This window comes from Balaenoptera acutorostrata, chromosome 7, assembly GCF_949987535.1.
Source record: "Balaenoptera acutorostrata chromosome 7, mBalAcu1.1, whole genome shotgun sequence".
NCBI classification, from domain to species: Eukaryota; Metazoa; Chordata; class Mammalia; order Artiodactyla; family Balaenopteridae; genus Balaenoptera; species Balaenoptera acutorostrata.
In genome coordinates, this window is record NC_080070.1 from 60,412,125 (window position 1) to 60,438,426 (window position 26,302).

Here is a 26,302-nt window from a genome sequence, read left to right on the forward strand (position 1 = left end):
ACTTCATCTCACCTGATGAAGTTCACGGCTGTGTTCAATAAGGAGGTGGCATGATTGACCTTCCAGCTCCAACCTGTTATCTCCTCTTTGTATGCAAGTTGGGCTCCCATTAAGAAATAGAGCTGATGGAATAATCCATATTAATTGAGAATTCCAGTTGCCATATTTAGTTAATTCTTTGTTTCATTTTATTCAAATAGTTTATTTTTTCAGCTGAGAAAAATTAGTATTGCCATGCCTGCGCATCCCAAGGAAACCCCACAAAGAAGTGGCCACTTTCTCATTCCCCCGCTGAGGATATGCCTTGAGAATTAAGCGCAGACAAAACTTGGATTTTAGTTAGTCTTTAATATAACTCCAACTCTTTAATAGTAAACAAAGATGTAAGTACAAAACATCAAAACGTGTTACCTGTCAGTAGTTCTGAGTCACAGTGGTCACACTGGTGGAGCTGAGGTCACTTACATTTTAAGGAAATATAATCTACCCTGTTTCAGTGGAATTCATGCTCTGGCAGTTGGAAAGCAGGCTTATTTTATGCAAAGTGTATTCACTTTACCGAAAGCAGCTTTCTTCTCTCACCTTTACTTGGCAATTTTAAAAACTGTTCACTTTCCTTTTACGTTAAAAGTGCTATGTGAACTGAAGGGGGGCTTTCATTACTGAAATAAATTTACTATACATGTCATACATTTCTGGGTCAACGTTGCTGGTTAAAGTCCCCCAGAATTAGCAATTCATAGAAAATTGTTAAGAGAAGCTAGCATGCCTGCATAGCAAAAGGACCATTTAGAGCTGACAATACAGGGCTCTGTGGTATAAAGTGCCTATAAGCAGCTTCCTATCATACACCGAGGCCACAGAACTTCCCTGGAGAACAGACCCGTTGTTGGCATAAACTGTAGTCACTGTAGGCTTCTCAGATAGAATATTCTGGATGCGGAGAACCTATTCAGGAGATACAAAGGATTAATATAGAACCACCATCCACCCATGTCACTCAGTCACCAATAATCTTCCACAAAGACACAATGATTAAGAGGACATGCTGTTGAAAATAGCAGTTACCAATTTTTTTAATGTTTAAATTACTTTGTTAAACCTTCAAAGAAAGTACTTTCTTAAACCATCTAGTTATTGCATGCCAACACAGGATTGAGTGTTATTACAGTAATTGAGCATTAATAGAAATACTTCCACACTAATGTGCCTACTTTCTCACTACTTTAGCACGAACAAAAGTAGTGACATGTGGAGAGCTGACAATAAGCCAGGTATTTAAAAAATTGCCAGTATACCGCACAAGGAGGGCACATGTCTTTATAAAAAGGTCTTTTGACTAGTTTCCACCGTAACTTAATACATCAAAAGATTACCTTTCTAAAAGTATTTGAACAATGTGAAATTCTGCCAATTATTGGCTTAAAGCAATTACAAAATCAAGAACCACATAAGTTTATTGTATTATTAGTTTAAAAGGACTTGAATAATTAAGGTTGAAAAACTAAAAAATATAAAAACCTCTGATGAGGGAGGATTGTTCGGGTCATAAATGAAGAGCTTCTGGCCATTAGGATGACAGCCTACCAAGATGTCCCCCGAGGAAGGATCAATAGATAAATTATCCACCAGTGTATCCAACTTGAGTACCTTCCAAATGAAAAAATGTCAATATCTAAATGCCATGAGAAACTTGATTAAATAATTTAGGGCTAAAGTTTCTTGCCCCTATGCATACGGGGAAATTTCACCCATCTCCTGCTTCCACCCTTTAACACCAATATTGCTTAAAATAAATTTAATACACTGGTTTAGAGTCACTTTTCATTTTTCCTAAAATTAAGAAAGTTGGGGCAATAATCAATCTCTCTAAAAAATGAATTCCTTTCCCCTTAAAAGATGCAAAGTGATCAGTTAGCTCAAGAAATTCATTCAAAGCAAAATAGGAAATTCTTAATCAATCTAAAATATGTGTTGTCAAGCAGGAAGAAAATAATAATGGTGTGGAACCCAATTTCTACCTTCATTTATTATTGAAAGAACTGACAACTTGCATAAATCTTCATTTCAGAATTCATCTATTAGTCTTTTCAATTGTGAAAATTCTTATTGGAATTCATCAGGTGCCATCAGTACTTCATGGAATGGGCTCTAAATCTGATGCAAATATCCCTCCCAACACACTGCTGCATGTAATCAGTCAGTTCTTGTGATTGTGGGAAACAAGAGGCTTGGCCAGTTACAGACAGGAAGCAGCGAAAAACCCAGAATAGCAACACTGGCTATTCTGTTCTAAATGAGGAACTGTTATAGTATAACTATGTAATTTCAAGATTAATGTCTACTTTAGATATAGAAAGAAATATTTTACCTTCAATTGAGTTAAATTCATATTAGGGTGTTTTTCCAAAACATGAATTTCATGAGCCAAGATATCAGCAACATAGATGTACCTTTGCAGGAAGGACATACTGGTTAGAGCCCCAGGCTAATATAAAGCTTCATTAACACAGTATGACGAATAAGTCTTAATAAACTGCCAAGAAGTTAATCAATGATGGGCCCTCAAGGAATGCTTGATAAAGGTCAATTTTTATTTAAAAAGTAAGCTTTCAAAATCAATTCAGTGTTACTACAACAATCATGGAATTGTTAAATTATTTTTCAAAAAGTTTGTAAGGAAAAATAATATAGGACATCATTTAAAATATAAAGTCTGTGATATTTTGCCACTGAAAGGACAGTAAAACAAATATTTGGTTTCAAACAAAAAGCTTTTACATTCTACAATATAATTTGATATTTCAAGGGATCATTTACATGTAGAAACATATGGTATAAAACAGAACACATTTTATTAGAATATTAATACTTATTAATATTTAATAAATATTTATTAACATATCGAGAAATGTAAGAGTTAGAAATAAGTATCTATTCAGAACAATCTGTCTATATCTAAGGAGGGTGAATTAATGGACTACTTCACGGTAATTTTTCTCATTGAATTGCCTGTTCCATGGCAACTGTTCTATTGAGCAATTATAGTGTGTAAAGCCATGAACTCAGTATTGTGACAGATATAAACATGAAGAAGACACAGCCTTTTCTCCTGAAAAGTTTGTAGTGTGTTGGGGTGATCAGATGGCTTACACACATTAAACAAATAATACAGCATGATTGGTACCATAAGACATATTTCAGGTCTAGAGACTGAAGAAATCTCTAACTCCTAAAAAAACAGAAGGGCTTACAAAGGAAGGGGCATCTGCAGTGGACATGGAAAGAGAGACTGGATTTGAGGATATGAGGACAAAGCATCTTTTAGGCAAAAGAAAACATGTGAACAAAGGCACAGGGGCAAGAATGAGAGAGGCAGTTTTGCAAAATAATGAGTTCTTGTCTAAAGCATAGTAAGTGTGGAAACAGTAGAAGAGGGAGGTTGGAACTAGCTTATTAAAGAAAGTCCAACCCATTAGCCTCCCTTGATTTGATAAGCAACTGGGGTCCACTGAATTTCTGGAATAACAGAGTGGCATGATAACAAATGGTCAGTTCTGTTCAACAATTACTAAGCATGTGCTTTGTGACTGGCTGTGCTCAGTATGAGGATTCAAAGATGAAGCAGACTGAGGTCCCTCTTTTGGAGATCTTGAAAGGGCAGTGGAATATAAAAGACAAAGTTGGCAACAGTGCGAAAAATGGAAGTGGACTGAAAACAAGTGGGAAGAAAGTGTAATACTCCAGCCAGAGAGGGTGAGAACCTGAACCAAGCAGGTGTCAATGGGAAGGAAGAGGGGGTGAGGGTCAGGGACGGAAGCACAGATAGAACCAGTGTGACTTGCTCAATGGCTGAATAGGAATGGTGAGAGAGATGGAGTTAAAGCTGGATGCCCTATTGTTATTATTTTTAGCTTGGGTGACTGGAAAGTTTGACTCTCATAACTGAAAGATGAGAGTTGAGGAGAAAAACAGATTTGGTGGGAGAGGTTGGATTGGGTCAGTTATAGACAATTTAAATTAAATGATTCTACACTCATTTTCTGTAATCAACAAGAAAGAAGAAATTGTCATGAAAATAAAGACATTTAGTTGTCACAGAATGCCAGATTTATTTCATGTTATATTTGTAGTAGTTTAAATTGTTCAGTGTGCTAAGGTAGTAAAAGGGAAAGTTAATAAAGACTTTAATATCCTTCCTATAGGTTACAGTTGGACATACAAAAATAGTGAGATAATTTGGGGGGAGCAATTTGGCACTATCTATTAAAGTTAACATTTAAAAGGAGCACCCTTTAAGTGAGTAGTTCTATTTTGAGGGGTTTGTTCTACAGAAACACTTGCACAAATGTGCAAAGAGGAGGCGCTCATAGCCCCACATTTAGCCAGTACCCAGTGGGCATCTGAACCTATGTCTGTATGACTCCAAAATCTGAAGATTTAACCATTATGCTGTATGTAATTCTCCCTTGGGGGGTTTTTCCTTAAAAATATTTGGATAAGTTTCAGTGGTAAATGAGAAATAAAAAATGGTTTTTATACAGAAAAAAAAACCCCTACATATCCATTTATAGAGAATTGGTTAAATTAGTTTACAATCATCCTGAAAATGGAATAATATGCAGCCAATAAAACAATGATATATTTATTTAAAAGGAAAACACCTACCTAATACTTTAATATGTATATATAAATATGAACCCATTTTATAAAAATTTACATTTATAAAATTAAATTCTACAATGATATATACCAAATTTATATACTGTATATAAATATATATTTATATATTACATGTAAATATAGGGTACATATATGTATATATTTTATATAAAACATCTATTTAATAATATATTACATATAATATATGTATTCTATATTATAGTATTATAGTAATATTTGTAAATATTATATATAGTATATTTATCATAGACCAAAAATATCAAGTAAGCTATTTCTACATTGAAAAAAAAAAAGCAAAGTAAAGAATTTGGCCCAGCACCATGACTGAGAAGAAATGAAAATACTTCTATAAGAGACCATACTTTTTATCAGGTGAAATATTGATCCCATTTGCTGAATCAAATCCTTCCGCTACCACTTTAACTTCATTTGGACTGTAGTAAACGACATTTGTCCAGTGTAAGTTCAAATATGTTTCCAAATACTTTAAGAAAGGATCAGAGAAATAGTGGTCATTGGTAGCATAGAAATGTGCTGGTCCAACAGCTATGATATCATTCACACTGGAAGAGAAAAATAACATGTGAGAGAAAATAAAAAGCCAGTTGGTCTCGGGGGCTTCCCTGGTGGCGCAGTGGTTGAGAATCTGCCTGCCAATGCAGGGGACACGGGTTCGAGCCCTGGTCTGGGAAGATCCCACATGCCACGGAGCAACTGGGCCCGTGAGCCACAATTACTGAGCCTGCGCATCTGGAGCCTGTGCTCCGCAACAAGAGAGGCCGCGATAGTGAGAGGCCCGCGCACCGCGATGAAGAGTGGCCCCCGCTCGCCGCAATTAGAGAAAGCCCTCGCACAGAAACGAAGACCGAACACAGCAAAAATAAATAAATAAATAAATTAAAAAAAAAAAAAAAAAAAAAGCCAGTTGGTCTCAATATTAAAGATTAAGTATCCAGAAGGTTTATGTAATATGTGCTTTAAATTTTTGGTGAGAGAGTTCCCAGGAAAAGCTCAGCTAAAATCACATGGCTATAGTCATATGCAATCTACTATAATATCATTTGCTGGAGAACAATTTTTTATGGTACCGGGTAATTTGAAGACAGGTCATTTAGCAATTATGGCAGGTTATTATAAAAGAAAAAAGAACTTGGTGCCAACAGAGTGTGTTTTTTGACAGCAAGAAACGTAGGGTTTAACGACAATACGAAAAGACACAGCTGTCCAGGGTAGAGAGCTCGATGGAGCCTCATTGGCTGGTGAGCTGGTTGGGCTGTCAGTAACATTTACCTAGCTTCCATTTTCTCAGTTGCTGGATTTTCCTGAGATCCTTTGCTTAGTTATTAGTCAAACTAAGGTTGACTGTTCAATTTCTACCTGACTCACAAAGCCGACCTGCCGAGAATGAACAGGCGCTCAATAAACACTTGCGGAGAGATGAATGACAAAATTGCCATAGTGAAATGCTTCAGGTGAGAGATTTATATGCTAAAAACAATTACATTTTTAAAACCAGTTAGGTAAGGGTGTTATTAAATTTAAATTCCAATTACCCTATGCAAAAATTTCTGAAAGAGCGGCTTTCTCCTTTGTTAAAGGAAAAACAGAGCTACAGGGAAGGTGGGACCCCTCTCTGAAACAACGCCCTAATGCAAAGGCTGCCTGGATGGTACTTATGCTCCTGTTTATTATGAAGTGAACTTTTGGAAGAATGGTTGGCAGTTACACACTTAAGTCCGAGATAGGGAAGTAATAGAAATTAAAAATATTCATCAAGCTCAAACTTAAAAGATGCAGCTGAGCCGGGGAGGGGCACATAATTCTTTTTTAGTCACATTATCAACCAGCTCTATGTTCTTGAAATAGCAGTGACCCACTTCCAATTCTGCAGGGCCATTAGCCCACAGCTACCTTGTGAAAACAGTTCTTGTTAGTCCCATACTAAGCATACAAACTCCATATAAAGCAGACTACTCTTCCTTGGCAGGACAGGTATTATTACTATTTGGATGATGAGTCATCTGAAATGGGAGGTGACAGAAGGAAAAATGGTGAGGTTTGTCTTCTGCTCTCAAGATGTCCCTGAAGAGCGAATCCCCGGTAGTCCAGCATTTCCTTATTTCTCGAGGGAGCCCACATAGAAAGAACACTGATATCGACTTGCCCTGCTCTGCAAGGAAACTATATATACACACATACACATATAAATACATGTATTTGTTTATGTGTATATATATGTGTGTATTTCAGCTCTTACAAAAGGTGAAAGGACCATCATAGGGAATATTTGAAAATGCTACAGATAAATCAGAGAATGAACAAAAGGACTAATTACCTTGGAAGAAGCTCATGTTTGATTGTTTTTAGATGCAAAAGAGAATTTTCTTCCTCTTCAAATTTAAAAATTTCTACTGTATTCTTGAATTCTGGGTGGTTTACAACAAAGAGATAAACTGTGTTATCTAAAGAATTGAAAGAACAGAGTTAATTTACAAGACATAACCATAGGACCTCTGGGCAGACACTGACATTTAAATACCACGAGCAAGGAAAGGTTGAATGTATAAACTGTTAGACGACCTAACAGATCATTCTTCTTCCCCGTCTTTCCCATCACTGTCTGTCTGGTGTTATTTCTGATCATTGGTCCCCTGACCTTTAAGAAAGAGTGTTTCCCACTCCATATACAGAATTCATGAATAATCTGTTAATAGTTTAATTCACAAATATAGCTCTTTTTCAATGTAATGATAATAGATATTTGAAAAGGTTATGAAATCTAAACATTCTTTCAGGTGTTAACCGTTAGAAATTTCTAAATGTAGTATAACTTATTGCCAGCTGAAGAGGCAAATGATGGTCTTATTTGTATGAAGAATACAGAAGTAATTCACGAGTTAATTGTTCTCTTACTACAGATATGATCCAAATCTATTTTCCACAGTCATTTGCAAACCATTGTAAGTTTTTTTAATGTTGGTAGCTCATCAGCTCTTACCACTGTCTATGAAAGTGCTGATACCATGTGGATTAAATGAAGCCAAATTAAATCCACGGCTGATTCTTAATTCCAGTGCCCTTGGGTTTTCTTCTTTTAGATCCATCATTAGTATTCCTCCAGGCTTATCTGGTGCAAAACTGTGGAGGCCTGGACATTTTAGACCCTTTTTAAAACAGAGGAAAAAGTTAAATATAAAGGCTTAAGTATTTTTATGGACTAAAGTGGCAACTATAAATAAATGATTGAGACTTTGGCTAAAGGTGGTGGCATAAACCTGCAAACACGAAGAGAGCAGAGAGGAAACAATATTAAAAAAAAAAATAATTGGAAGCTGGGAGGCTGAAAGCTGAACAATAACTGACATTTCTGAGTTGAGGCAGAAGACTAAGGGTTTAGTCTCTTCAGAGGGTAACCAGAAGGTTGGGGGACTGGGAGATAACACAGAGTTGAGGGCGGGGATAAGCCACTATCTGACGCACGTTCATTCTCTCCCCATTGTAACATGCGGTGGGACTTTGTCTCATTTGTTCACTGCTAGACCCCAAGGCCTGGATCAGTGCTTGGCATGTAGTCGGTCTGTCCTTTTCCTACTGATTCCAAATTTGCTTTCATCATGTACTAGATCCCTGTTTACATATTGGTCTGTTTGGACTCATGCCTAAATCCTGTGCTAATATGCCACTTTTTAACTACTATAGCTTTATTTATAAGATACAATATGTATATATATATGGCAAGTCCTCACATCCCACACCACATTGCTTTACCTTTCCAAAATAGTCTTAAATATTTCTGCTCATTTATTTTTCTGTTTAAATTTCAGAAATTAAGTTGCTGGTCAAATGGAACCTTATTATTACTGGTAGTAGTAGTAGTATTACATTTTCTATTTGTTTTTTCCTAGTGCATGGGAAAGCCATTGAGTTTTATATGTTCATTTTGAATACAACCATATCACTCAACTCTCCTATTAGGTCTAAGAGTCTGTTAGCTGAATCTCTTGGACTGTTTAAAAAACAGGTAATCACACTATCTGAAAATAATGTCAGCTTTGTCTTTTTTTCTACCTCATATTTCTTTTTCTTGTTTTCTTGGTAAGAACTCTAGTAGATTACTGATGGTTACAATATTTTAGGGCATTTTCTTCCTTTTCTAAACATTAATGAGAAGGCAGTTAATGTTGCACCACTAAGAATGGTATTTGCTGTAGGTTTCTGGAAGGTTTCCTTCTACTTCTAGTTTTTTTGGAGCTTTTAATCAGGAATGAGAGTTGAATTTTATTTAATGCTTTTTCAGCACTCACTAAAATAATCGAGGTCTTCTCTCTTTTAAATCTTTCAAGTCATACTTTATGCAAATTTTAAAAAGTACCAAAAAAATCTCACTTTATGCACAGATTGTATTTAATAGAAATTTTCTCCAATAAAAAAAATCTATCAAAATTACACAACTTCAAGGCCCAACAAGTAGAATAAACTGCAATTATGCTATTGCTACATGGCAGTGCCAATTCAGTGGTTAATAATCTCTATTCTTTATTAATGTCCCATAAATGATAGGGTTTCAATGCTCAGGAAGCTGTACCAGGGATGTAATAACTCTCCATAGTTATTTTAATACTACCTATCTTTTAATACTCCCTATCATTTTAACCTGTTTTTTCTGTTTTTCAAATTTTATTTTATTTCCACCTGTGGTAAAATATACATAACAGAGAATTTACCATTTTCACTATTTTTAAGTGTACAGTTTAGTAGTGTTAAGTACATTCACACTGTCATTTAAATTTTTTTTTCTATTCCATGTCATCTAATTCCTCATTAAGTGTGATGTTAGTTTTGAGATGCCCCTCAAGCCTGTAACTGTGGAATAGGATGGGCTAATTGGCTACAATGCTTGGAAGAATAAACAAATGCCATGATGTAGGAGTTATTCATTTAGAAAGGAGTGCATTCTGGGAAATATTAGAGACAATGCTGGGTAAATTAAAAAACATCAGTAAAATGAGATTGTTTCTAAATTTGAAAAAAAGAAAAGAAAAGAAAAGTCATATAACCAAGGAAGGATAAGAGAAAAACAAGCAGAAGAAATTCTGTTGACTTGGCTACAAGATCATTGTGACTATATTAAGCATCTCAGCTAAAATGGCTGTAGATTTATTGTGCTTGGAGACCTCACCCCTCCTAATTCAGATTTATTCCTGTGGGGAGAAAATCTTGAAGTAGGTGACTTCTGGATTATGCAAATCTCTGAAAACAGCTTCTTTGCAAAAAAAAAAAAAGCAACTGCCTTCTACTCTACTCTGGATATTTGCATTTTAGTTATGAATAATGTTGACTAGGAGTCTCAGTGTTTTTTCCTAAGAATATAAGATATACGTGCAAGCATGTGCTTCTACACAAACCCAGAGTCCTCCTAGAAATATCACTTTACTCATTGTGTGTAGGTAATTAACTAAAACTTTTAAAGCCATAGTTTTAAAATTTAATATTGGGCTGGCCAAAAAGTTCGTTCGGGTTTTCCGTACGATGCTATGAAAAACCCGAACAAACTTTTTGGCCAACCCATATAAATATCAATGTTTCTGCCAAAGTCTACAGTATTTCTTTTCTCCCTCTGTGGTAAACAACCAGCCACTCACAGCCTTTCATATAAAAACCATCAGGAACCTGAAGAGTGTTCTAACCCTCATTCTCATCTCAGCTGAGTTCTCTCACCTTTCTCATAAGTCTGACAACTATTTTATTAGTGTTGTGACTCTCTGCTGAAGCATCTCCAAGTTTTTCACATCTTTCCTGAGTCTCAGTGCCTGAAAATAATGGCTGCTGAGAGGGAACAGAATAACTACAGGCTGCCTTCAAAGTTGGATACTTCTTTCTCAAGAAAAACTGAATCCATGAAGATGCCAAGGTCCCTCACCTTAGCCCACGCCACGGAGAAGAGAGAGGTGGTCAGGACTTCCTCCTTGGCCCACATATACAATTTTCTAATTAGAATGCATACTGGTGTAGCCTAGCATCACTCAGGCCAATCAATTTTAAAGTCTTTGTAATGTATGCCTGAAAAGGTTGTTATTTTTCAGCTTATAAAAATTAAGGCAAAAGTGAAGGGTATAAATGAGCTCAGTCAATGACATTCCACTTACGTTAGGCTATTTGGGGAAAAAGAAAGAAAGCAAAAGCACTGGCCTTTGTCTAGGAAAGTTGGTATATTGTTTGAAAATAAATAATAACATCAAGAATACTAGTTTCAAATTGAATATCTAATGGAAAGGTAGACGCTGTATTTAAAATAGCATAATGTAGTATCAAACGTCCACAATAATGCCCCAAATATCCTTTGTAATAACAAACTTTTAGAACACAGATTGCATTGGAATATTTTAGTGCAAGGCAGTGGGAACATAAAGAGTAATAAATCAATTGGCAAAGACTTTTTCATCCCTACACTCAGAGAAGCTGGAGGAAAATTTCCAAGATCCTGTTTGACCTGTCTTTTTTTTCAGAAAATTTCCAAGATCCTGTTTGACCTGTCTTTTTTTTTTTTTTGAAAGTGAGGAACTTTAAAAACAAGTTACTGCTCTGAAGGCCTCATCAAACTCCCTTGTACCTCCTCCACTGAGACTGGGGAGGGAAGATACTCACCACACTAAAGAAGGCCAGACCATTGGGAAGTATGTCAATATCTTCAGAGCCAGCTTCTGTTAAGTTCAAGAAATAGATAAATGTCATGTTCGAATTCTGTGACTTGTTAGGTAGAGCTTTGTTTACTTTATCAGTATCTGTATCTTTCGGAATGGTTCCGATTTTTTCTTCCAAGGAACCACTCTCTTTAATAAACGTCAGTCTAAATCCTTTCCTGCAGTGAACTTCTGACTTTAAATGTTAGAGATTTTATGTCTACTCAAATCAAAGTCAAGTAATCACCACATTTCCAGCTATAGTACCAAAAAAGTTGACATCTGTACACTCTTATGATAAACATCCAGATGTCTGTACAAAAGTAATTGACATCAGGGGAATATTACTTTCAGAATGAAGGGCTCATCTTCATTTAACCATGCAAATATTCTTGTCCCTTTCTCGGCTCACTCAATCGGAAGCAAACACAGACATTTCTCTCATTAACAGAGATAAAACACCTGGGATTATATAGTCCCTCTTTAAAAAACAATGCCTGCTTGTTCTCATAAGCAAAGAAAGCTTTCTGTTTAATCTTTAAACTTAGGCTTTAAATTACAGAAAAAAAACTAGCAAAAGAAGATTAATGAAAAATACCATGCACCTAAGCCAGGTGAAACTTCTAACAGTGTCTCTGAAACAGGCTACAATGACTATTGATTGTTTATCGATTGTCTGCAGTACACTCCACACAGCACAGAAAATAATTAGACATAAGACCTTGCCAGTGGTCTCACTGTGTAAATTCCACAGACAGATAATAGACCCAAACACAAGAAAAGAGGAATAAAAATGGCTTAGATTAAGCCAAATCATGACACATTCTTTGAGTCCACAAAATCCAACCTTCCACTTTAAGCCCTCTCCAAAGGATTCCTCCACGATTATGTCTAGGTTGTCAAAAACAAATAGCATCTATCCAGCTATATGGATTTTGATTCCTGAGTTTGCATTTGGCTGGCCGCCTCCAGTGTTGCTGGCTCCACCATAGTGGAGAAAAGCAAAAAAAAAAAAAAAAAGCCAAAAACTTCACTTCATAAAGATGACCCATATGCCTGCTTCTCAGAAAGAAGAGAGATATAAGTTTAAGCACTGTATGCTTGAGTTCTTAACCTGCGGTCTGTGGACCCCTAAGTAACCACATATGGGTTTCAAAGAGTTTATGAACCCTCTGAAATTCTATGCAATGCAAAATGTCTTGTGTATGTACAGATAAGACATTTTCTGTGAAAAAGGTTCTTGGCGTTCGGAAGATTCAAAAAAAGGGTCTGTGATACCTCCCAAAAGTTAAAAACCTCTAGATTCTAGTCCCATGGTGTTTCTCAACTGATAAAGAGCAAGGAGCAAGGAACACTTCACCATGTATACATACACAAACACACACACACACACACCTGCACACAGAATTCTAGTCCAAGTTCTGCTTTCTAGATCCATTGAGTAGGAGCTCAGTTAATTAAAATTTGTTGTTCTTGAAAAATTATTTAAGACAATTTAATTTCAACGTGCGCATGCTTACACACATAGACAAAGAAAAGATATGTAGAAAAAAACTAAATGTTTTTTTGGGTGGTGGGATTATGAGTGATTTTCATTTTCTTCTTTATACTTTTCTTTGTTTTAAAAATTTCTACAAATAATCATATTCTTTTAATAAACAAGAAAAGAACAATGTTTTTTAAAAGATATATTCACGTCAACCACATTGCTGCTTCTTTCTGTTTAATCCCGTTGCCTAATTCCAAGGAAAAAAAGTCATATCTGTAGCTTTCTTTAGAATATTTTCCAGATCTACTCCCCGATCTTTATTTCTATAGCCGTTATGACAGTAGGCTTTTATCATCTCATAACACCTAATTTTTTCTCCTCTAATTCAATAATAGAAATAGTAGTAGTGTGAGTAGTAACAGTAATAACTACTAACACATATTAAGTGTTTACCAAGTACCAGGCTCCTTATAAGTACTTTACATATGTTAATTCATATAATTTTTGTAGCTCTAAGAAGCAATATTATTATCTCCTATTTTAGAGTAGAGAATATGGAACCGTTGAAAGGTTAAGTAAATTGTTCAAGGTCACAAACTGGGAAGCTGGGATTCAAGTCTTTTGTTCTGACTTAAAAGTGCATAGAAAAAATACAACCTAGCATTTAATGAAATTTCTCTGTCAGAACCATCCCCTGGTTCCTCTCTGAAGACACTTTACTTTGTAAATCCAACTGTGGTCAATTACATATGTTGGCTTTTCCCCCAAAATGTTTGCTTCCGTGCCTTTCACCAGGATCTTCATCAATTCATATCCTGTACTTTTCTTTCAAACACTCTTTCTCTGGAAAGTCTTCTAACTTAGCATATCTGATTTTGATCCCTTCTTATTCCTTTAGCAATTATCTTTCTGTGTCAGAGATGGCCAACTGCTCCCCAGTATCCATACTCCCCTTCTTTCTTTTCAGCTACAGGTACACGGCAACATAGCTACAGACATTTTCTACCCCTTCTTGCTGATAGAGGTGGCCATTTATCTGAGTTCAGGTTAATGGGACATGAGAGTACAAGGTAAACTACTTGCAACTACTGGGTAAAATAAAGTAAAAAGATCCATGTAAATTTTCTTTCTACCCCTTCCTTCTGGGAGATGGCAACAACTGGAGTTCTAGTCTTGTGCCAAGATGGAAGTAATATGTTGAAGATAGCTGTGTTGCTTCATCAGCCTTTGTCCCAGAATGACCACATGGAGTGGAGTCATCTAATCACCCTAGGTCATTTGCTTATCTTTGGACTGTCACATAAAAGAGAATCAATTTCTCTCTTCTCTAAGTTACTTACTGTAACTTTATAACAGCAAATCAGCCGTTGCCATACCCAACAGAGTATCCAAAATGTAATGTAGCCTATTATTTTCCACTTTTTTGGTTCATTAATCAGATGTGTGTATTAATCACTCTGGGAGAAAATACTATATTGGGAAAAAAAATTGCAAAAGTTATTTAACCTCTCTGAGCCTTAGGTCCTTATCTGCTATAAAAAGAAAAAATATGTCTATATCTCACATAGTGGGTTTTTCTGTTTTCCTTTTCATAGGTAGATTGTAAAGTACTTGATGACAAGGGCTACAAACTTTAATGCTTTTTTAAAAAAAATCTCTCAAGCAGCAGTTATTATAAAGATCTTGACTGCCAAGTGTAGAAAATCATCTATTAACTCAAGAGAAATAATCCATTCAAAATTTTGTTTTAGTCCAGGACTCTGAATGCCAGCATTTTCAAAGACATTTTAAAATGTTTTAAACTTTTAAGCCTCAAATAGAGTTAAATAGCTCTTTAATTATAATTTTTATTATTTAGATGTCGATATTATACCAAATGTTAGTTTCTGTCTGTTAGATACACTGGAAAGGAATACAAAAAAATAGAATAAATAGTGAGCTTACTTTCTGACCCCCTGAAGGCACACATCCTGTATGATATGTGGTAGTGATTATTACTTATTAAAACAGAAAGACATGAGATGATATGATATGTATAAAGCACCTAAGAATTGCAAAGAGTTCATTTCTAGTCATGGTGAATGTAGCCTTATTTTATGTGTGTGTGTGTGTGTGTGTTTGTCTTGATGGGGACTGGGGGGACAGGGGATGTAGTCTTACCTCTTGGAGGGATTAGTTGGCCTCAAATGCACGGCTGCTACTGTTTCCAAAGTGGAAACTAAAAAAGAGAACCCCTCTACTCCTGCTGCCTACCAAGAGACATTGCTTTTGCCTATGGGAAAGTACGCCCTGTTATTCCTTTGTAGTCAAAGACCACTGAATAAGCAACTGTTGTTAAAAACATATAACCACAAGCTATTATTAACCATTATGCATCACTGACATAGCATTCAACAAATGTTCATATAGTGTATGCTAACCACAGAGCAAAAGCAAAGAAGGAGGGGGAGAAAAAGCACAGTTCTAATTAGATCTAAAAATGTATCCCAAATGTGCTTCTAATCACTCATCGTCTTCGCTCTGTTGCCTTTTGAAGTGCCTCAGAGGCATTAAACACTTCACAAGAGGGGCCATAGGTGAAATATTTCCTCATTCTTCCCAATTCCAGACAGCAGCTCACACACATCACAACATAAAGGTCACAAACACAGACAGATGCCTGTTCAGAATACAAATGTTGTTGGACTTGTTTTTCTCTGAGGAGCCCTCCATTCCAGTGAGTTGTAGCAGCAATACACTTCGCAGTTTGTCCAGTAATGTGTCTGGCTGTGCCCTGTTGTCTACTCTGAGACTTGAATTTGCAGAAGGTGGGCTTCACAGGGCCAAGGGCTGTTTAATAATTTGACATTTATTAACTCAGTAGCAAAAGTAACCTCCGAGATCACTGACTCAACCTCCCAACCTGTACAACGTCCCTCCCAGACGACATCTGGCTTTTGCTTAGTGACCAGTTCCAAGGGGGCTCTTCGTGATTGCGGCCAGAAGGCAGGATGCAGTTCCTGGGTTTTTTGGGACTCCAGACAACCTTAATTCTAGGACAGTCTGCATTATCCAGCACAGACCTTTTCAATCTGGACAATCTGGTATTCGACACTGAGTTTGTATCCTCCTGCTAAGTGTTTGGGCAATAAACAAAGAGGGGAAACCACAGGAGAAAGAAGTCAAGGAGTCTTGTGAAGGGAGATAGGACCGGGAAAAAGTACAAAAGTAGCAATGGGAAAAGGGGACAAGAGCACAGAGGAAACAGATGTGTACAGGAGGAGCAGTGAGCAGAAAGAAGTTCTGAAGTAGAAAAGGCTTCTCTGAAAACAAATAGTTTCCATGAAATGGAAGCCTTCTTTGTGTGATCTGGAAAAGGCTCACTACTTTGTTTTTGATAAAAGAGCATTATGAATCCTGTCTGGAGTGAATGTGGTTATAAACATGGGGTACTGAGTTTATTAGTGTTGCCAACTCGAGAGCAATTTAGCAAAGACTATCAACACTTTAAACATATGTGCTAACTGAACAATAATCCCGCTATTAAAGATTTATCCTTCAGATAAACAAATGCAAGAGCTATATGTACAATGAAGTTCACTGACTTGCTTGTAGTTGCAAAAAACTATAACCACTCAAATGTGCATTAAGGAACTGGGTAAATAATCATGGTACGTGCAAATATTAAAAAGAATGAGGTAGATCTACATGTGCTGATGTGGAAATCTGTTCACACTGTGTTCAGAATAAAGCAAGTTACAGAATATAATCTTATACTAAGATGCCATTTGTGAAAACAATAGATATAAATGTATATGCATATATTTGTTTGCATTTGCACTGGAAATACCAGAAAGGATAAAACAGAAACTCCATCTCTGAGGTTATTTTTGTGGGAGGTGGAGATTTTTATTTATTTACTTATTTATATTTTATTGAAGTATAGTTGATTTACAATGTTGTGTTAGTTTCAGGTGTACAGCATAGTGATTCAGTTATATATATGTTCTTTTCCAGATTCTTTTCCATTATACGTTATTACAAAATATTGACTATAGTTCCCTGTGCTATACAGTAGGACCTTGCTGTTTATTTTTTTAAAATTTAATTAATTAATTTATTTATGGCTGTATTGGGTCTTCGTTGCTGCGCATGGGCTTTCTCTAGTTGTGGCGAGCAGGGGCTACTCTTCATTGTGGTGTGCAGGCTTCTCATTGTCGTGGCTTCTCTTATTGCGGAGCACGGGCTCTAGATGTGCAGGCTTCAGGTGTTGTGGCTTGCAGGCTCTAGAGCGCAGGCTCAATTGTTGTGACGCATGGGCTTAGTTGTTCCGCAGCATGTGGGATCTTCCTGGACCAGGGCTGTAACCTGTGTCCCCTGCATTGGCAGGTGTATTCTTAACCACTGCGCCACCAGGGAAGTCCCTATCTATTTTATATATAGTAGTGTGTATATGTTAATCCCCAACTCCTAATTTATCCCTCCCCCCCTTTCCCCTTTGGTAACCATAAGTTTGTTTTCTATATCTGTGGGTCTATTTCTGTTTTGTACATAAGTTCACTTGTATAACTTTTTTAGATTCCACATATAAGTGATATCATATGATATTTGTCTTTCTCTGTCTGGCTTACTTCACTTAGTATGATAATCTCTAGGTCCATCCATGTTGCTATAAATGGCATTATTTCATTCTTTTTCATGGCTCAGTAATATTTGTGGGGGGTGGAGATTTTGTTGGGAGATTTTTATTTTCTATTTTATAACTTCTCTTCCTTCTGACTTACCTTCACCAGCTGACTCCTGGGCTAATGGTACACAGAATTCAGTGGCCACACATAATCCAGACTTGACAAAAATACAGACTTGACAAAATGAGTTCAGCAAAGTCACTAAACAAGCAAGAAGTCTAAAACAAACATAGGGTTGTACAAATAATTAATAAATCACAGTGAGAGTAAGAGAGAAGAAGAAATACAGGGTGCATTAGATCAAAAGAGATTGACTGAAAAGGTTTTTGCTGATCTAATGTGACTTTTCCTCTGATAAACAGTAATTATGTGCCAAAATACTGTTAATGAGTTTTCTAGTGTTGTGGGCCAAGGAATGTAAGCTGTGTAACAAGCATTTTCTCAGACTTACCGATTCCTTTAATCAGGTGGCAGTTTGGAAGGTCTACGGATTCTACTTCTCGGGAGGCTTTAAGTCGATTCCTGTTAAAAAAAAAATCTATCTGTTTACGTATTCCCTGCTTTGTAGCAGAAAGGGTTTAAAGAGGCTTACAGCAATACATAAAACACAGCATAAATCTAAAGCAGATAAAAGAGAAGATAGAAAACAAGGGTAGGAACATAAAATAGCACCAGAAATGAAGTTAACATAAAAATGCATATCACAAAGTTCTATATGTGAACATGGGTCGTAAAAGGAAGCCAATAATTCAACAAATACAACTTGGACTGCAAGTTCCTATGCAAATGTAAACACGGCACCAGGTCCCATTTCTCACAGCTCTTGTGTTGTGGGAAGAGCTTCAGATGTAGAACCAGAAGCCCTGTCTTCCTTCTGAGGACCCAGAGGGGCTATAAAATGCCCAGGCCCTCTGCAAAATGACACAGTGACTGAAAGCAGGCCAAGAGAAAATGGCATTGTTCAGAGCCTGGCTCACAGAAGACACCTCATAAATAGTTAGTAAGAAACAAGTGGAGAAAGTCCCATCCCCGTGACAGTTTATTGGAGTGAGAAGGTTGGAGAGCACCAACTACTCTAGCCAAACTACTTGCTGTTGTAATTTCATAAAAACGGAAGTGAAGAAATAATGAGAAAATGTTGAATTCTAATAAAGCATCTTCCCTCCTCCTTCCCACCCTGGAGTACAGGGCCACCAAGCAGGGTGGGCAAACACATCTGGGCTCTATTGTTTGAAGGCTTTCCCTGCTCTCACTGTCTCACCTTCTCTTTCTGTTCTCCACATCCACAAAGAATGACAAGCGTGCCTGCAGAGTAGTTTATTACATGTTTCAAAGTGGTTCACACGTACCACACGTTTAAGAGACAACATGACAATTTGCCAGTTGTCTCTCTCCTATTCATATCCTTGCCAGCTTCGGACTTCTAGACACCGAATATGGGGAAGGCTGCTGGTTTCTTGGCGAGATGGAAGAAGCCGAGGCCTGGACAACCCAGAATTACCAACAGGTGGTGGCAACTATATATTTTGTCAATTCATATATATATATATCCATATATATATGAAAGTTTCCAATTAAACTGTTAATCAGTATGTATTCGGAATCATATAACTCAAATACTGTTAAACTTCTTGACAACATAGCAATAAAGCAATAAAATAAAAATAAATGAATAAAATAAAGATATAAAATATATTAATGTAATGGAAAAAATAAAGAAAATAACATATAAAGAATTTAAATAAAGCAGTAAAAAAAAAAAAAAAAAAAAAACCTCAAGTCTACGAGTCCCAGCAGTGATTTAAAGGGGAAAACAAGTACATTTAGCCTAACATAAGTAGTAGCAGTAATACTAGTGAGGAGGAGGATGCTGCTGATAATCATGGGGGGTAAAAGGAAATCAATACTAATAAGAAGGGCCAACATGTATTGAGCCTACCACTGTTCTATGTGATTTACCTGAATGAATTCACTTAATTCTTAAAACAACCCGAAGAAGTAGGTACCATTATCCCTATTTTTTTTTAAATAAATAAATTTATTTATTTATTTATTTTTGGCTGTGTTGGGTCTTCGTTTCTGTGCGAGGGCTTTCTCTAGTGGCGGCGAGCGGGGGGCCACTCTTCATCGCGGTGCGCGGGCCTCTCACCATCGCGGCCTCTCTTGTTGCGGAGCACAGGCTCCAGATGCGCAGGCTCAGTAGTTGTGGCTCACGGGCCCAGTTGCTCCACGGCATGTGGGATCTTCCCAGACCAGGGCTCGAACCCATGTCCCCTGCATTGGCAGGCAGATTCTCAACCACTGCGCCACCAGGGCAGCCCCTATCCCTATTTTAGAGATGAGGAAAATGACTTCCCTGAAGTTCAGCACCCAGCCAGGAAGTTCCACCCAGAGGCTCTAATCTGCTGTTGTATTTTTCTCAGAAAGGGGTGAAGAGACCACGGTGCTGTCATAGCAGCAAGACTGCATGACCTTCGGCAGGTTAATTCATCTCTGCAGGCCTTAGTCTTCTTTATGCATAAAAATAAGGATGAGACTAAACGACCTCCAAGGTTTATTGACATTGTGTGATTCCAGAAACAGATGTAAATTTAAGTCAGTAGGTCACAGCTGAAGTTTCATCAAGTTTCTGTATCATGTGTTGGTTTGGGTGTCAATTTTATACAACTTACTTTTATGCCCATTTGACTAAACAAAGATGGGGTAATGTTGATTACCATCTACCTTTCTCAAAAAATTCTATGGATAAAATAAAATTCATATGTGTTTGGACACTTTGGTGTGGGGTATTTTTCAGAGTCAACTTAGGTTTGCATCAATGACTGATGATTACACTTTGTTAACAGGGCGATCTTCATCAGCTAGTTTAGTTGTACAATATCATCTCTAGATATGCAGACTGCCCGCTATTAAAACTGAAGAGTAACACAAGGACTGTTACTAGTTAATCAAGTCATTTTTTCTTGTGTTTCCTTTATGATTAAAGAGAGAGGATTTTGCTTCCATCCTTTGTGGCCCATCAAGACTTTCAAAGACTTTCAGTAGAAAACTGCTAGGCTTTTTGCCTGGCAGAACTATCAGTTCCCTACTCATTAGTGGACTTCTGTACTCCAGAGTGGCAGACCCTATCAGCTAACAAACCTAAAGCCATTCACACTCCTTTCTTCCTTGCTCTTTTCCACTGCAGAAGCGGGCAAGCCAAATATTTACTTCCAGCCCCCTTTGTACTTTAGGGGTAATCATATGACCCAGCCTTTTGGGAAAGATAAATTTATTACTGGTAGAAAAGGCAGACACAAGAAGAGAGCTAACTGGCAACACTCCTCCCTTCTTCATGATTTGACCATATATGTGGTACTTGGGACTACAGCAATCATTCAGCATCCTTAACACAAGTATGAGGACACAAAGCCAACAGTGGAGGATCAAAGAAGAAAAATATCAGAACCTAGTTCCTTGATGTGATCACTGACTCAATGGACAAGCTCTAGGATGAATGACTCACAGAGTTTGTATCATGTGAGAAAAGCAAGCTTCAATATGTATAAGCTACCATTAATTTGATGTATGCTACTTGCAGCTGAAAGCACTCCTAAATGATAACAGATTTAAGAAGTTTGGAGAATATACAAGAGAAAGCTATACAAACTCTTTGGACTAGCAGATCGATAAGCCTACATATATTAATGCCAAAAACAGATAAATAAATAAGTGGTACAAACACAAATAAGTCATATTTTTGCAGCAGCCTATTTGCTCCCTAACACTTTATGTCCACAGCATGCTTATGAACATACTAGATCAGAGATGGTGTGGCAGTTGCCACTCTGTTGTCATGCAGACATTGCTAATCAATTACAGCACTCTTTCTCTTTAACTCAGAGCCAGCTTAGACACAATGTTCCAGGCCACCACTACTAGTCTATTAAAATGGACACTCTAGATGAAAGCTATTTGCTTTCTTTGTTCTAGGTTCCTTTTGTTTTTCTCACTTTCCTTTTCCTTTTCGTTAGAATTTGGTTATTTTCTTTTTAGTTACGAGTATATGATAGGTATAATACAGGAAAGAATGCATACTGCCTTCCTTCATCTGAGCCAGAAATCATTCCTCCAATGACCCCCATCAGAAACATGTACATTATGATTCTTAATCTGGGGTCCAGTGACCCTCACAGAGTCCATGGGTAAAATTCAGGGGTTTCTGAATTCTGATGGGGGGAAAAAACACATCTTTAGTTAAACCTCTGACTGAAACTGAGTATTTCTTTTGATGATGAGTGTAGGCAACAAACCACTGAGCTTTCTACTAGCAGTACCTGTGACTCTGTCACTAACAGAAATTACAGACATTGTTTCATCACATTTTAGTTGTTGTAGAGATCTCAAAATACCATTTATATTCATCTCTGCTTCACAGTATCTACTGTTAGGTATTCAACTACTTCTAGATCTACTTAAGGCTTTAATAAAGAAGGCCATGTTATTATATCCTACATTAGATGTTCTAAATAGTTTGGCAATAGAATTTAAATATTTAAATTAGTATTAACTTAGATAATATTTCAGTTTGGTTTGTAATCCTATGTATTTTATGTTATGCATTTAGAAACATGATGCTGAGAAGGAGTCAAGGCTTCACCAGACTACCAAAGGGATTTACGGCACAAAAAAATCTAAGAACCCCTGCTCCAACGTCATTGTCATCATAGGTAACTTTATTGAGCACTTACTACATGTCTGACATTGTTCTAGCACTTTACAAGAATGAACTCATTTATTTTTTACAGCCCCTATATGGAGCATATAGTACTATTATCCCCATCCTACAGATTAGGACACTGAGGCACAGAAAGGTGAAATAAAAGCCAAGGTCTCATGTAAATAGTGGAGAATTCAGGCGACCTGGCTACAAAGCATGAACCCTTAACCAACAGTCATTACCATGAAATGAATCTCTATTTCCTTCACTCAGGAGAAGGCATTACCCATCCAAAGTGGAATGGGTCACGGGCGGTTACTGATTATCTTGCCTCATCGCGTGGTAACAGTAAGGATGCACCAGTTTGGTGTGCCAATATGCTTTCAGCAAACTGGGAACACAGTGTTACTACCAGGTTTGTTCCATATCTCACTGCCTTTGAATTTACAAACCACTGATGGGGCTTTATCTTTTACGTACAGACTTAAATTCAGACAAACAGGGGCTTTATCTTTCACAAACAGACTTGTAAAACCCCTTGGAATTCACCCCTTGGTCCCCTGTAATGCTCTTACTTAATTAAGAATTTGTGCTTAGGCTTGTAAAGCTGGGGAAAGTTTGCTCCAATGGCAGAGAAGAGAGGAGGCCATGGTGGAGCTGGGACAAACTGTATTTGGAATCAGAAGACCTGGCTTAGAGCACAGGTTTGGCACTAACTTCTGAACTAACTAGTCAGCCTCTCCAAGCCTCAGTTACTATTATGTATAATATAGGAAGGAAGACATATATGAAGACTGGAAGAAGGCAGGAAGGTAAAAGGGCTTTCTTTCCAAATGTCAGTAAATGTATGTTTTAGTTTAATATAATGAACTGCTGACACTTTCAACACAAAGACCAGCACACAGTAGTCACACAGTAAATAAGGAGGATGGTGGTTGAAAAAAAGTCTGCCCCTTCAGAAGTGTTCAAAAGCTGACTGGATAGCTTCTTGGTGGAGCTGTCATAAAAGGTGTCAAGCAACAAGCAAAAAGTTCAGATGCTTGTATTTGGAGTTCCTGCTCAGGCATAGGTCTCTGATGTACTCAAGTCTCATGATTCATTCAAGGGTGTGTGCTTTGCAACAGGGAGCACTGGCCTGGGGATATGTGTGTATTTCTACTTTTTCCTTTATTGCTCCACGAGGGAGGAGTGGGAAAGTTGAGTATGACATGCCATCCTCCCCTGGGAACCTTAGCCAGTTATAGTTCAGAAGGAAAGAGACAACCTTGATTCCATTTATCCATGCAGGACATACTTATACTAAAAAATCATTCACTGCTTATCTGAAATCCAAGTTGAAATTTAAGTGGGCACCCTGGGGGGAGAGAAATAACCTGAGTGCCAAAGTGCCATCTCTAAAAATAGAATAATGAAATAGAAGGCAGCAGATGAGAGAAAAAAACAAACCAAAACCCTGTTTTTGAAGAGCCTTTCTTTATGTGGAGGTGGGAACATGCTGCTTTTCAAAATACTCTAAGGGTCTGAAAGGAGAAATATTATGCATTTAAGCACTCCACCAAACTTTGTAAATAGCAGGCACTTGATATTCTGCACTCATAGGGTTGCCAGATAAAGTGCAAGATGCCCAGTTAAATTTGAATTTCAGATAAATAATGAATACTATTTTAGTCTAATTACGTCCCAAATATTGCATGGGATATGCATATACTAAAACATGATTTGTTGTTTATCTGACATACAAATTTATCTGGGTATCCTACATTTTTATTTGCTAGATCTAGCTACCCATCATTCACCCCAACATTCTCACATCAGCCAGTATAAGGCTTCAACTGTCCAATGAGGTTACAACCCTATGAAGTCACTGCTCAATGAAGTTTATTATAGTCAAGTCTTTATAAAGAAAAGATGCATTCAAATTTAAATGATCTATCAGGTGCGTTCTATGTAAATAAGCTTTATTTACTTTTTCTTAGATTCGCATCTACATTTATCATTTAAAGGGACTTAAATTTAAAACCTTAAGATTAGTAAGAAGAAAAAAATTGACTGCTAATTGAGAAAACTTCAACTTATGGAAACACTGGTGATTTGAACTTTAGGGATAATTTAATGAGCTTGAGAACTTTAGTGGTCCTGCCTTTGAAACCAAGAGCTGGACGGATCATACAAAACCACCCAACTCAATAACGTTCTGCAGAGCAGGATGGTCATTAATATAACATGAAAATTAAGCTCAACACGTCCATTTCTTACCAGTAAATGTTCCTCCTCCAACTCTGATTCTTCCTGTTGTATAAAGACTTCCTCCTCCTGGCATCCCTTTATGAGCAGATGAAGCTGCAGCTAAGACAGCAGAGCTGGAAACTCTAGTATCACCTTGGCCTTACCCCTCATCCCTGGGGTTCCAGAGTTTGGGCCAAACTACTGCAAGACTTTAACTAGTTTCCCCAGGTCTATTTGCTCTCTATTCTGGTACTTGTCAACTCTAACTGCATGTTAGCATTATCAGGAGAATTTTTTAAAATAAAAAATACTCATGCCTGGGCCCCACCCAGAGCAACAGAATTGGAACTGCTGGGGGTGCAGCCCAGACAGCAGGCCTCCGGGAGATACTAAGGCTCAGCCAGGACTGAGAACCACTGCTCTACTCCAATCCAGCCCCCCAGGTCATCTCTACACAGCCCAACTGGTTATGCTTCAGATGGTTTAAACAGGTTCCTGTTTAAAAAAATAAAACACATACAACAATCATTGATAGTTCCCCTTTGCCTACCTACGCAGGCCCCAATTTTTCAACGTAGGTTTAACCATCTCAAAACCCTGCTCCTACTGTTCTCATCCCTTAACTTTATGCTCCGCTCAAATCTAAACTTCCCCCGCCATTCCCTTTCTTCACGCTGCACTCTCCATCTGGGACTGCCTCCTTCATCCCCACTTGTGTTTCACCCATCCCTCAAGGCTAGTGTCAGATGTCTCTTCCTTCCGAACTCCACCTTCAGGAGTTGTAACTTCTCCTCCTTAAGCCAACAGGGGTTGGTTTTTACCTGTCCTGAACATCCTAATTTATCTATTTGTTTTATTTCTCTCCTTCCCTTTAATAGGGTAAACTTTTTAAAGGTAAGGACGGTGCCTTACTCTATTACAGGAGGCTAAGAGTGCACAGCGTACGGAGAAGGTGCTCAGCCATTTCTGGAATTCTTTGGCGTGAGGCTTACATAATTTGAGTTGATAATTTAGAGACTATGACGTCTGATCACCCACGTTTTTTCCTTCTAACTAAAACATGAGATGGACTAGGCGTGTCCTGTTTGGCATTCTGGCTTCAGTGTTCCCAGACGAAGAGATAAATAAGGAAGTGATGTAAGAACAGTAGCTGAATATCTCAAGTATCTTTGATCAACCGTGCCAAGATTAGATAGCAGAGGAAGAGTTTCTCAAACTCTGCAGGGGAGAGATGGAGAACAACTTTATTAAAGACGGAGGCTGGTTTGGGCAACAAAGAGAAGCAGCACCAATGACCTGAAATAAATCTTTATAATTAAAGTTTCAGTACATGAGTAATAGTTTTGTTTTCAAGTTAAAGTTCGCCCCTGGGTAAACCGCAAAGCACTCGGTTGTCAATTTAGGTAAGAGAGAACTGGATGCGCAGCAAAGGCTTACAAACTCGCTATGAAGTCTCGCGATTCGGCCCAAACTGCCGGGTTTTGCTGGCGGCTGGGGGTTGGGGTGGAGGAGCTCCGCCGGCCGAGGAGCAGGGCGATGCAGAGTTCCTCCGCGGCCGCCGGCTCCAGGGTCCCCGCTCGCCCGCATCCCCGGCCACCCCGAGCCTGGGGACCCGAGAGGCCCCCACCTACCTGAGCGCCAGGAGCCTCTCGCCCAGGAGCGCCAGCGCTATCCCCAGCAAGCTCAGAGCCAGCAGCCGTCCCATGGCGCGGAAGCCGCGCCGCCTAGCTCTGCCAGGCCCGGGAGCACTGTGGGCGGCGCCCGCGGTCCGGCTCCTGCGCGCGGGCCGCGCTCCGCCCCGAGGCCGGCGAGCCGGGTTCCTGCACACAGGCCGCGGCGGCTCCGCCCTCGGCGCGGC

The 26,302-nt window shown here is 38.1% G+C and overlaps 1 protein-coding gene across 2 annotated transcripts; it reads right to left on the minus strand.

Moving 5' to 3' along the window:
- Window positions 1-328: 328 nt before the first annotated feature.
- PON2 (paraoxonase 2) lies at window positions 329-26,211 on the minus strand. Of its 2 annotated transcripts, none has more exons than XM_007195738.2 (9): window positions 26,076-26,211; window positions 17,971-18,041; window positions 11,329-11,384; window positions 7,682-7,847; window positions 7,019-7,109; window positions 5,046-5,246; window positions 2,372-2,453; window positions 1,522-1,650; window positions 329-948 (listed from the first exon to the last, which is right to left on the minus strand). In XM_007195738.2, the coding sequence occupies exons 1-9, from the start codon at window positions 26,147-26,149 to the stop codon at window positions 790-792; spliced, it is 1,029 nt and encodes a 342-aa protein (XP_007195800.1). In that variant the 5' UTR covers window positions 26,150-26,211; the 3' UTR covers window positions 329-789. The 2 variants fall into 2 exon arrangements, with proteins under 2 accessions (XP_007195800.1, XP_007195799.1); XM_007195737.2 differs by having other exon boundaries at window positions 7,019-7,145.
- Between the last annotated feature and the right edge of the window lie 91 nt (window positions 26,212-26,302).